At 42.7% G+C, this 12,786-nt stretch overlaps 1 protein-coding gene across 1 annotated transcript in view; it reads right to left on the reverse strand.

Annotated features, from left to right (window-relative positions):
- RBP3 (retinol binding protein 3) overlaps positions 1-11,218 on the reverse strand; it is a 33,069-nt gene extending 21,851 nt beyond the window's left edge. Inside the window, exon 1 of the mRNA XM_069752673.1 lies at positions 8,136-11,218. Coding sequence (XP_069608774.1) covers positions 8,136-11,138 — 3,003 coding nt within the window. The 5' untranslated portion in view covers positions 11,139-11,218. The remainder of the gene's footprint in view (positions 1-8,135) is intronic.
- Positions 11,219-12,786: the final 1,568 nt, after the last annotated feature.

A 12,786-nucleotide genomic window follows, 5' to 3' on the forward strand; every position in this document is an offset into this window, starting at 1 on the left:
ATCGGACGCCATGTCGCGTTTGGAGAGCCCCTGATGTGCCTAAACAGTGGAAACCCCCAATTGTAACTGAAACCCTAATCCAAACACACCCCTAACCCTAATTCCAACGGTAACCCTAACCACACCTCTAACCCAGACACACCCCTAACCCTAATCCCAACCCTATTCCCAACCGCAAATGTAATCCAAACCCTAACCCTAACTTTAGCCCCAGCCCTAACTGTAGCCTTAACCCTAACTGTATCCTTAACCCTAGCCCTAACCCTAGCCTTAACCCTAGCCCTAACCCTAGCCCTAACCCTAGCCCTAGCCATAACCCTAGCCCTAACCCTAGCCCTAACCCTAGCCCTAACCCTAACCCTAGCCCTAGCCCTAACCCTAACCCTAGCCCTAGCCCTAAGCCTAGCCCTAACCCTAGCCCTAACCCTAGCCCTAACCCTAACCCTAGCCCTAACCCTAACCCTAGCCCTAACCCTAATGGGAAAATGGAAATAAATACATTTTTTAAATTTTTTTTTATTTTTCCCTAACTAAGGGGGTGATGAAGGGGGGTTTGATTTACTTTTATAGCGGGTTTTTTAGCGGATTTTTATGATTGGCAGCCGTCACACACTGAAAGACGCTTTTTATTGCAAAAAACATTTTTTGCGTTACCACATTCTGAGAGCTATAATTTTTCCATATTTTGGTCCACAGAATCATGTGAGGTCTTGTTTTTTGCGGGACGAGTTGACGTTTTTATTGGTAACATTTTCGGGCACGTGACATTTTTTGATCGCTTTTTATTCCGATTTTTGTGAGGCAGAATGACCAAAAACCAGCTATTCATGAATTTCTTTGGGGGGAGGCGTTTATACCGTTCCATGTTTGGTTAAATTGATAAAGCAGTTTTATTCTTCGGGTCAGTACGATTACAGCGACACCTCATTTATATCATTTTTTTAATGTTTTGGCGCTTTTATACGATAAAAACTATTTTATAGAAAAAATAATTATTTTTGCATCGCTTTATTCTGAGGACTATAACTTTTTTATTTTTTTGCTGATGTTGCTGTATGGCGGCTCGTTTTTTGCGGGACAAGATGACGCTTTCAGCGGTACCATGGTTATTTATATCTGTTTTTTTGATCGCGTGTTATTCCACTTTTTGTTCGGCGGTATGATAATAAAGCATTGTTTTTTGTCTCGTTTTTTTTTTTTTTCTTACGGTGTTTACTGAAAGGGTTAACTAGTGGGACATTTTTATAGGTCGGGTCGTTACGGACGCGGCGATACTAAATATGTGTACTTTTATTGTTTGTTTTTTTTATTTAGATAAAGAAATGTATTTATGGGAATAATATACATTTTTTTTTTTTCATTATTTAGGATTTTTTTTTTTTTTTTTTTTTACACACTTGTAAAAAATTTTTTAAACTTTTTTACTTTGTCCCGGGGGGGGGGACAATACAGATCGGTGATCTGCCAGTTTGCACAGCACTCTGACAGATCACCGATCTGTCTGAGAGCAGTGCAGCGTTACCAAGTGCCTGCTCTGAGCAAACACTTGGTAAGCCACCTCCCTCCCTGCAGGACCCGGATCCGTGGCCATCTTGGATCTGGGACTTTCTGCAGGGAGGGAGGTAGGAGACCCCCGGAGCAACGCGATCACATTGCGTTGCTGCGGGGGTCTCAGGGAAGCCCGCAGGGAGCCCCCTCCCTGCGCGATGCTTCCCTGCACCGCCGGCACATCGCGATCATGTTTGATCGCGGTGTGCCGGGGGTTAATGTGCCGGGGGCAGTCCGTGACCGCTCCCCGTGAGCGCGGCCGATCGCCTATGACGTACTATTCCGTCCGTGGGAAGTAAAGTCCACCCCACATGGACGGAATAGTACGTCTAATGGCAGAAAGGGGTTAAATAGCGCTACAGTTCTGAAATCCAGTCAGAAAAAAACAAGCGCCTGCAGAAGATTTTTTATAAATCTCCTATGTTTCGCTGGCACTTTGAAAAGCAGCTTTTCACTATGTTCATATGCAGAATTTTTGCAGCTTTTTCTTCTGCAAATAAGTTTACAGCATTTTACAGCACAAGCAAAAACTGAGATTTTCAGAAATCTCCTGCACACCCTTTTATTTTCCCCTGACTGAATTTCACAACTGCAGCCTTTTTTTAAATCTGCAGCGTGTCGCTTTCAGCAATTTTTTTCACCCATAGAAAGCAATGAAAAAATTAAAAAAATGCTACAAATGTTGCAACGTTGTTTTTCGCTGCATTTTTTGTGAATAACACTAACTTTATTAAACATGTACTGTAGACAAAATGTAAACTGTAAAAAACAAACCGCAAAAGCTCTAAGGGTGTGTGCCCACAATCAGTAAACGCTGCGGGGCAGCGTCCAACCCGCAGCGGCCAGATGTTACAGTATAGTGGATGGGATTTCAAGAAACCCCATCTCTACTATGTGTGCACTATCACCTGCACCTCACCCGCAGAGATGGACATGCGGTGCGTCTCTCCAGACCTCAGCATGCCAGTTTATCTGGTGTAGACGCGAGTCTCCGCAAGAGAAATCTCACCCCTACAATGTATAGGATCTGGTGATTCCAAACAGTTCAATGAACAGATGCGGAATCACCTGTGGTCAAAACATGGCAGCACTTTGGACGCAGCACATGTCCACTGCGTCCAAGGTGCTGCCATTTCCCGATCCTCTGCACATACCCTAAAAAATGGGTGTTTTGAAAGCAGTGTTTTTACTGCCAAGAGAGCAGGCTTTGGTTGCAAAAAAAATGCACCAAAAACGCTGATTCCTATGCACACCTGTACTATATATGTGTATAGTTTACCCTTTATTGTTTCACATGGGAATTCATTTATTTCTACATAATAAATACCCTGATTCAGCAGACAATATTCCTGCCTTGTGTCATCCAGACAGTAGTGACAGCAGGTCGCCCTGTCAGATTACAAGCAGTGACTGTGGTCAGAGCCTATGCTGATGACTGCTGTATGTGACTGTGAAACCTGATCCTACAGCAAACAGCACAGAGCTCCAGGACCACATGAGTAAATCACTGCACTGAGGGGGTCTCAAGGGGGGTTTGGGTGAGACGCTCTGGGACTGCTGCTTCACTGCTGTACACCCTCTGGGCACTTTATACAGGGGTTGCAGATGCAGGGGGCCCCCTTTGTAGGTGGGGGCCCCAGGCGTCTGCCTGGTCTGCCTGTGCCAAACGCTGGCCCTGGTTCACATATGTGATCTTTATTTGGCTTATTTTTGCCTTATTATTTTTTGATATACACATCATGAAGGCTTGCATGTGTGTTTGAGCCACTGATGTACCTTTTCCATTCCTTTGGTCATGATTTTAAATATTGACTTGAACATGTCATGTATATATTTCCTATATATGGCAATCGCTTGGTACATATTCATGCGCGATTTGGTTCGCAGGGAGAGTGGTCTTTTGGCTTAGGACAGGCATTTGCAAATTTCATTCATCTACTATATAATTGTCTAAGGTCCACTTCCGTCTTTCTGTCTGTCCTTCTGTCTTTCTTTCTGTCACGGAAATCCCAAGTCGCTGATTGGTCACGACCAATCAGCGATGGGCACAGTCCAGCGGCAAAATAGCTGCTCCTTACTCCTCGCAGTCAGTGCCCGCAGTCCATACTCCACCCCAGTCAGCGCTCACACAGGATTAATGGCAGCGTTAACGAACCGCGTTATGCTGCGGTGTAACACACTCCGTTAACACTGCTATTAACCCTGTGTGACCAACTTTTTACTATTGATGCCGCATAGGCAAAAGATCTAATGTTAAAAATAATGAAAAAAAAAATCATATACTCACCTTCCGTGGGCCCCCGGATCCAGCCGAGGCCTTTCCCGCTCCTCGCGACGTTCTGGTGACCGGTCCATGCATTGCGGTCTCGCGAGATGATAACGTAGCGTCATCATCTCGCGAGACCGCAGTGCACTCTTGGGACCGGAGCGTCACGAGGAGCATCGGTAACCGCCTCGCCTGTATCCGGGGGCTCCAGAAGGTAAGTATATAACTATTTTTTATTTAAATTCTTTTTTTAACAGGGATATGGTGCCCACATTGCTATATACTACGTGGGCTCTGTTAGATACTGCGTGGGCTGTGTTACATACTGCGTGGGCTGTGTTATATACTACATCTCTGTGCTATATACTATATGAGCTGTGCTATATACTACGTGGCTGTGGTATATATTACGTGACTGGGCAATATGCTACATCGCTGTGCTCTATACTACGTGGCCTGGGTTATATACTGCATGGACAGTGTTATATACTATGTCTCTGTGCTATATACTACGTGGCTGTGCTATATACGTGGCTGTGCAATATACTACGTGGCTGGGCAATATACTACGTGGCTGGGCAATATACTACGTGGCTGGGCAATATACTACGTGGCTGTGCTATATACTACGTGGCTGTGCTATATACTACGTGGTTGTAAACTACATACATATTCTAGAATACCCAATGCATTAGAATCGGGCCACCATCTAGTATATTATATACAATTTACAAATATTACTTTTTCCTTGTTTGACAATCATTCTTAGTCATAGACATCCGGTATTACTCCCCCCGGGAATCCTTTCATTGCCTTTTTCATGTCAGATTTATCATGTGTTCACAATATTGACTGCTTTTGCCATTTTTGAATATCTTTGTAATTTTGCACATTTCTTACTTACCGTACTTGCCTTTCATTGTCCTGCATGTCGCTCCATCATGATTTTAATTGTTTTGAATTATATATTGTCTGTTTTGGCATTGTTGTTGTAATAAAGCCTCATTTTATTCATTATTGCCTTGTGTGCACTACACTTGCGCTCTTTTCTTTCACTATTCATTAAAATATATTAAACACAGTTTTACTCACCTAAAGCCTAATTCCACTGAAGCCCTTGTTTCCTGTAATGAAACAAAAATAAAAAAAAACAACCATATCCCTCACCAGTCCATCGTTCTGTCCCATGCCGTAATCCATGTCTGGGTATAAACAGTTTTCAAACTGGATGTTGCCAAGAAGCGACCGTCCAGGCTGAGAACCACTAGTAAATGAGCTGCTGTAATACTCTAATTAGGCACAGGGGACATTAATACTATAGGGTGGCTGTATTACATGGAAGCACAGGGGGATATTAGTACTATAGGGTGGCTCTATTACTCAAAGGAGGCACAAGGGGACATTAATACTGTAGAAAAGCAAAGGGGGCACTTTTACCATAACGAAGCACAGGGGGCGCTATTGCTATAATGAAGTTTATTGGTTGGTTTATTGCAAGCAGCAAAAAGTATGTAAATGTTGAGTATAATAAGACTAGTTTACGATGGGGGTTGCAACGGTATAAAAAGACACAAAGGGCATTCTTACTAGAGTGAGCCACATGGGGCACTATTACTATAAAGAGGCCCAGGGGGGCATTATTACTATTAGGAGGCAGATGGCAGCACAGTGACTCAGTGATTAACACTGAAGTTTTGCAACGCTGGGATCCCGGGTGCAAATCCCACCAAGGACCCACCAACTTGGAGAAACTACTAGTTACTAGAGATGAGCTAACTCTATCTGTAAAGTTTGGGGTTCTTAAAGGGACACTGTCACCTGAATTTGGAGGGAACAATCTTCAGCCATGAAGGCGGGGTTTTTGGGTGTTTGATTCACCCTTTCCTTACCCGCTGGCTGCATGCTGGCTGCAATATTGGATTGAAGTTCAGTCTCTGTCCTCCGTAGTAGATGCCTGCACAAGGCAATCTTGCCTTGCGCAGGCGTGTCCTATGGAGGACAGAGAATGAACTTCAATCCAATATTGCAGCCAGCATGCAGCCAGCGGGTAAGGAAAGGGTGAATCAAACACCCAAAAACCCCGCCTCCATGGCTGAAGATTGTTCCCTCCAAATTCAGGTGACAGTGTCCCTTTAATGGTCAACTAGTGTCCGATGCTGAACTCCGAACATGGACTTCTCTTGAAGGTCCGTTTTATAGTTTGGGAGTCCGAGGAGAAAGAAAGAGAATTTCCAGCTCCAAAGTTCGGGTCCCCATTTATTTCAAATGGGTTCAGGTTGACAATCTGTTACAGCCTCCAGTAGGCGTATTCGCCTGAAAATTATAAACAAAGGAGTGCACATTCACTCTGTTGGCACCATTATAGGCTATGGCCCCGTAGCAATGTCCGAATCACATTTTTCGGGGTGTTTGGACGTAAGCCCTGACTGGGCCATTGAACGGATGCCTAAAGGCAATGTGAAAGAACCCTAAGGGTGGGGGAAGCTGAGGAGGGTGCACCCGGATGAGTCAAAGATGTCTGTGTGTTACATTCCGTAGAGATGAGTCAAGGATGGAAGAAGATGGATGAAGTCATAGGGCAGCACAGTAACTCAGTAGTTATGTCACTGTAGACTTGCAACACTGGGGTCTTGGGTTCAAACCCCACCAAGGACAACATCTGCAAGGACATGTTCTCCCCGTGCTTGAACTGTGGAATTTATGGAGTTTTAAAATTAAGTAAAATAAATAATAAATAATGGTGGTCTGGACTGAATTGAAAATAAAAAGGAAAGTGACCAACTCCAATCAGTGACAATGTCATCAGGAAGTGACTTTATCTGTACAGCACATGTGTAGAACTGATATTACCATTACACGGGCACTGTATGGTAGTAATACCAGTCTTAGTACAGTGGTTGTGGTTAATGATCCGTATGGTGGTACTATCACTACTGTATTAGCTGATAATATTTGGTTGTGGTCTGTAATTATTATTTTGCTCCTATATTGCATTATTGGTCTTGGTACAATCATGTTTGGTAATGTTCAGTATTATTATTATTATTATTTATTTTTAGAGCACCATTTATCCCATGGTGCTCTACATGAGAACAGGGTACATACAAGATCCAAATATAAATTACGGTCAACAAACTTTGGACTCATTCTCATCTGCTAGGAAAACGGACGAGGGCAATCCAATAAAAAATCAGATTACACTCTGAGCAATGTTAATCTATGAGTTCCTGATCATCTGCGATTTTTTTTCTCAGCTGAAATCGAACTGAGAAAAAAATTGCAGCATGCTGATTGTCCTCATATCTCGAATGAGACTCGTCAATGCAAGTCAATGGGTGTGATAAAAAGAAAAAAAATCACACGGCATTCGGACAATGCAAGTGCTGTCCAATTTTTACACACCCATGTCCTTGAAAACCCGACATTTCATCTGCCAGGTACAGTAAAATCACAGCGTGACCTGACAGAATAGGGTGCCGTAGAAGCACCAGGAAGGCGTGAAACAGCCGTAGTCTGTCAGGTCTTCTGTATAACCTGAAAAACTCCCTGAAACCTGCACCTCCACTATGCCGTTTTTGTAATGGATTAAAATCACTTATGAGACAGGATTGGGTGAGTTCCTTCTTTGATATTTCACAAATTTATTCTATGCAATTGCACCACCCTGAAGAGATCCCATAAGGAGATTCAAGAGGATTAGGTTGTGTTTAAACACTATTGCCATGATTGGTTTCTAATTCCTGAGACATTAATATTGTAAATATAGTTTAATCAATAAGTTATTTTTTAAATCTCAGAATCTTTAGTTAGGGTTTATTTGCCATCAGGCAATTTGTAAATTGTATTGTTAAACCCTACAGTGAACTGTTTGAACATTTTTTGGATAGTTAGTTTTGTTGAAGGCACAATCATTTTTGACATCTTAGTGGCTTCTTTGGAGCAGCAGCCGATCACTTGTTTTTGCACAAGCTTTAATGTACACTGAAGCAAGCTTGTGCAAAAACAAGTGATCGGCTACTAGCAACTATGTTTTCTACAACGCCAACACAGGGGAAATTAAGCAATACACAGTGTCCATTCAAATCATTAGTTTGTGTGGTTACAGCTCAGGCCCTCTTCAGCTAGAATTACTCTTGATAGTTGCTCTCCACTCTGACCAAGTAATGATGATCCTGAACAGAGGGCCACCCCTTAATAAATCAGAATTTCACAGCAAAATTCAGCTGAATGACGTTCTAACATTACTTCATTATTCTAGACTGCCCTAATAAAAAAATAATGCATATAAATGACAGAAAAGAAAGTATGGTATATAGATTACCTGCATGGGCACAACGCCTGGGATGCGATCCTTGGAGTTTTCAGGTATGAATACGGCTTTCAGATGGACATCTCCAGAAAGGGTCTGAAGATCATGGTTTAATTTCTCAGCTAACTCCACTTCAGAGTTTATCATTTTGTAGTCTGCTTTGTTCACCAATGACAGTAGTTTTGAGGCCACCTCTGCCCCGGTTTCTGCAACTGCATAGTTATCTGCCACGAGTTTGCCTGCAGTCTGAATGACTGAGGGTATCTTGGAGCGTAGGATAATAATGCGGTGGGCACTATTCATAGCTTCATTAGCTTGAATTATAACATGGGGCTCTACTCCCGATACACTCCATACTTTACCAGTCACTGAACTGATCACTACTTGATTTGGAATTGATGCATAAAGGTGGCTTTTTTCTACTTTGTACATACCAACAGATAAGGATACCCCACTTGTTGGCTCCCCAATGATAGTTGCTCTGTTCAGATCTTTCATTGATCTTGTAAAGGCTTCAGCAGCTGATCCAGTCATATGACTTGTAAGGACATAAATGTCATTAGTAGATCCATATCTTTGGCCAACCACCACCGGTAGTGTCCAGATTTCTGTGCCTGTGGATGTACTGCGGTCATATACTGTGTACAGGTGTTGCAGAGGCTCTGGGTCAAAAAAATAGGAACAAAAAATGGGGATAGCAGTGGAATAACCACCAGTGTTGAATCTCATATCGATAATTAGTGAGCTTGTATCAACGAGCTTGTTCCAAACAAGATTAACTAGTTGGGGGCCAATAACTTTAATAATCTCTGCATCAGCCATCATGTCAAACCGCAGATAACCTACGTTTCCTGGTAATACTTGAATTTTGAATAAGGCGTCAATGATGTAGCTGAGCTCTTCAGGAGATGGGATCTTTGCCGTTTTATCTTCTAATATTTCAGGCTCAATATCACTATAAAAAACATGAAGTCTGTGATCTCCTGAGAACTCCTGAATGTCAGATGTCAGTTGAGAAGCTAAAGACTCTAGGTCCACCACAGAGCGGTACCTACCCTCAGATAGCTTGTGTTGGAGGGCCTGACTAACCTTGAAAGCCACCTCTGGAATCGCATAATGGACTTCTAAAAGTTGCCCTGTGCCTTCTACCAATGCAGACACTTCAGGATGAAATGCAATTATCTCTTTAGCTTTGTCTAATGCTTCTTCTGCCAGCACAATTGCATCTGGAACTACACCTCCCCCAAGCCAACATTCACCATTGTTATCTATAAAATTGATTACCGGTACTGTAACAGTTAATTGGGTTTCTTCCAGATTGAATACCTGAGAATGCATAAGAGTCCCAGATGTAATTTCTCCAATGATAGTTGCCCTGCTTAATGACTGCATGAGGTAAGCAAATTCCTCTGCAGCTGTGGATGTTTTGTGACTAGTCAACACATAGACGCCTTTCTTAGACCTGTAGGGTTTTCCTAGAAGTTTAGGAAAGCTGTAGAATTCTTGGGTAGAGTTGGTAAGACGGTCATATGTAGTAAATAAACGGATTCTAGACTCTGGCTCTTGAAAGTAGGACAAAAGTAAAGGAACAGCTGTAGATGGCCCACCAGTGTTGTACCTTAAGTCTATAATTAGATTTTCTGTGTTACTAATTTGATCCCAAACTTTGGTGACAATATAAGGACCTAACTTGGCAAGAATGGAGATATCAGCAAACTCGTCGAAGCGAAAATATCCAATGTTTCCTGGAAGGATGTTAACTTTAAAGACAGTGTTGACCAAAGTTTGGAGAAGATTTCTGTCATCTGGTAAATCTTTTGCAGAAGGATAAACTTCTGGAATTGTTGGAGTGTCTAATTTGCCTCTTAATATTAGCCTTGGATCCTCAGTAATTGAATGAAGTTCATAATTTAGCTTAGAAGCAAGATCTTCCTCAGAAATGACTGCTGCATAGTCTGTATGTGAAAGGTGCTTTAGAATGGTTGGTATACGATCATAGAAAGCATAAAAGTTGCCCAAGATCACACTGAGTTGATGTAATACATTCGGAATTTTAGAACGTACAGACAGAATGGCCATGGCTTTATTCAAAGCATCTTCTGCATTAACAACCACACAAGGAAAGACTCCAGCCACTTCCCAACTCTGCCCAGTCAGAGGGCTGATAGACCTAGCTACCGGAACAGTGATATAATAATTTGACTGGCCAATCTTTATCTTCTGTATGTCCAATGAGCCACCTGCAGTTTTCTCCCCAACAAGAACAGCCCTGTTCATATGCTTTAGAATGTATGCAGCATCTTCCGCGACACCTTGGGTGAACCTGCTTGTAAGCACTACCACATCTTTATCTTTGCTGTATCTCTCACCTATCAGTGCAGGCAATGTTCGCAGTTCAGAGGTGGTGTTGGAGGCTCGGTTGTAAATGGTATCAATGTGGACCGCAGGTTCAGCTTCACATAAGTAGGAAACAACAATGGGAACTCCAGAGATCTTCCCCTGAGTGCAATACCTTAAATCAAGGATAAGAGCAGAACTTGGCATCAATTTCTTCCATATGTTTTTAACAAGCAAAGGGCCAATTCTTTGTAGTATATCTTGGCCTATTATACAGTCAACACGAAGATAGCCAATGTTTCCTGTGAGGACTTCATACTTAATAGCTTTTTCAACAAGGAGTTGCAGTTGCTCAGTCGTTGGGATGATCTCTACCTCTTGTTTCTCCATTGTATCAGTTGGCTCATATGAAACTATGAGACGAGGATCATTCAGGGAGCCTTGTACTCCAGCTGTGAAGACATTAGCCAATGTATATGGATCGGAGATGTGTAGAATTTCTCCACTTTTTATTGCTTGCTCTATAGTTTCTTGCATTCCTACCAGATTCTCTGGAAAACAATAGTTATCCAGCAGGACTTTGGCCATGTCCAGCACAAGAGAAGGTTGAAACACAGGGTTACTCCAGGCATTGGAAAATATAAGTAGAAATATCAGTCTATGAAAGAAAGGAGGCATATTGGGCCAATCTTCAAACTCAATATTCCTGTCTCCACCGCCGTGTTCAGACTCTGCTTCTAGGACTGAGAGTGAAGAATTAGAACAGGGCAAGAACAGCAAATTCTCTTTTATCTCTGCTAAACCTTTAATCACATTAATGTAATGATGAGCATCAGCAGAAGGCTTTTTCTGGGAAAACAGAGTACTGCCTTGAATGTGAGCATCTGTTCTGGTAACTTAGTGAAAAATTAGCGAATGCCCCACTTTACGTAATTCTGAAGGTTGCTGAAGGGTTTGTTGAAGTACAAAAATTATTTACCCAAAAATTAATTATTTGTGCTTTTCCTACTGTAGGCCATATACAGTTAAGGGTATGTGCACACATGTGAATATATTGAAGCAAAAACGCTCACCAAACACTCTAAGACACAACCAAGCAGAAAACTCTTGATGAATTGGAAAGTCACTTCATTTAACCACTTGGCATTTTAGGAACCCTGAAGAGGCTAAAAGACACTCAAAAGTATAAACACATAAACAGCTAAATAAAGTCTGGAGGAAAATATTGATCCTAGGGCACTACAAGTTGAGGAAGTCTGACTGGAATGAAAAGTTGATCCAACGGGATTAGAATAAGTAATTTATTGCTACAAGGTTACTCAAAGGTAAAAAATCTTTTGAAGTTCTTCAACCAGTAGTACCCAAAGATCAGTATTTTCCTTCAGGCTTAATTTTAAGAAGTTGGGTGGATGCCCAGACATCACAATTGCTCCTTAGCGGCTCCTTGTTCCTGCTCCCTGAACAACCTTCTAAGGGCTCATATTCACTTGCGAGAAACTCGGATGAGTCTCGCACGGCAATACCCAGCGCTGCACCCGGCACTCAGGAGCGGTGCGTGCGGCTGCATGTATTTCTATGCGGCCGCACGCTCCGATCTGAGTGCTGGGTGCAGTGCCGGGTATTGCTGTGTGAGACTCATCCGAGTTTCTCGCAAGTGAGTATGAGCCCTTAGGTGAGCAGTTCTGCAACTGGTATCCACGAGCCTGGGGCTGCATACCCATCTTGAAGCTATTGCACTAGGAGGCGCAGTGTTTTCTCTCTTTTTTTTCTTTTCAGCCCATAGGAACATCGTTATTTTTACATAGAAATTAGGTTCATTCTTTTGAGCGTTTTCTGGGCACATTTTCATGAGGTTGTCAGATTGAACCCGATTTAAATAAGTCGGAAAAAAATGTGTGAATATACCCTTACTAATAAGGCCATGTTCACACAGTGCGTTTTTTACTTCGGAACCGCAGCGGTTTTGCCGCTGCGGTTCCGCAGCTGTTTTCCATGCAGGGTACATAACAATGTAACCCTATGGAAAACAGTCACTGCTGTGCACATGATCCGTAATTTCGTTTAAAAAGCCGCGCAGAATAGCTGCGGCAAAAAAGAAGGAGCATGTCACTTCTTTTTCCTGAACCGCAGCGGTTCTGCACCCATAGACCTCCATTGTGAGGTCAAAATCGCAGTAAAACCCGCAGATCAAAAATATATCTGCGGGTTTTACTGCGATTTGATGTGCAGAACCGCTGCAGCAGGAAGTGCGGGGGAGCGGGCGGAAGTGCGTGGGCGGAGTGTGGCTGCCCCCCCGTGCTCCGATCCCGCCCCCCCGTGCTCCGAT

This window comes from Ranitomeya imitator, chromosome 2, assembly GCF_032444005.1.
Source record: "Ranitomeya imitator isolate aRanImi1 chromosome 2, aRanImi1.pri, whole genome shotgun sequence".
NCBI classification, from domain to species: Eukaryota; Metazoa; Chordata; class Amphibia; order Anura; family Dendrobatidae; genus Ranitomeya; species Ranitomeya imitator.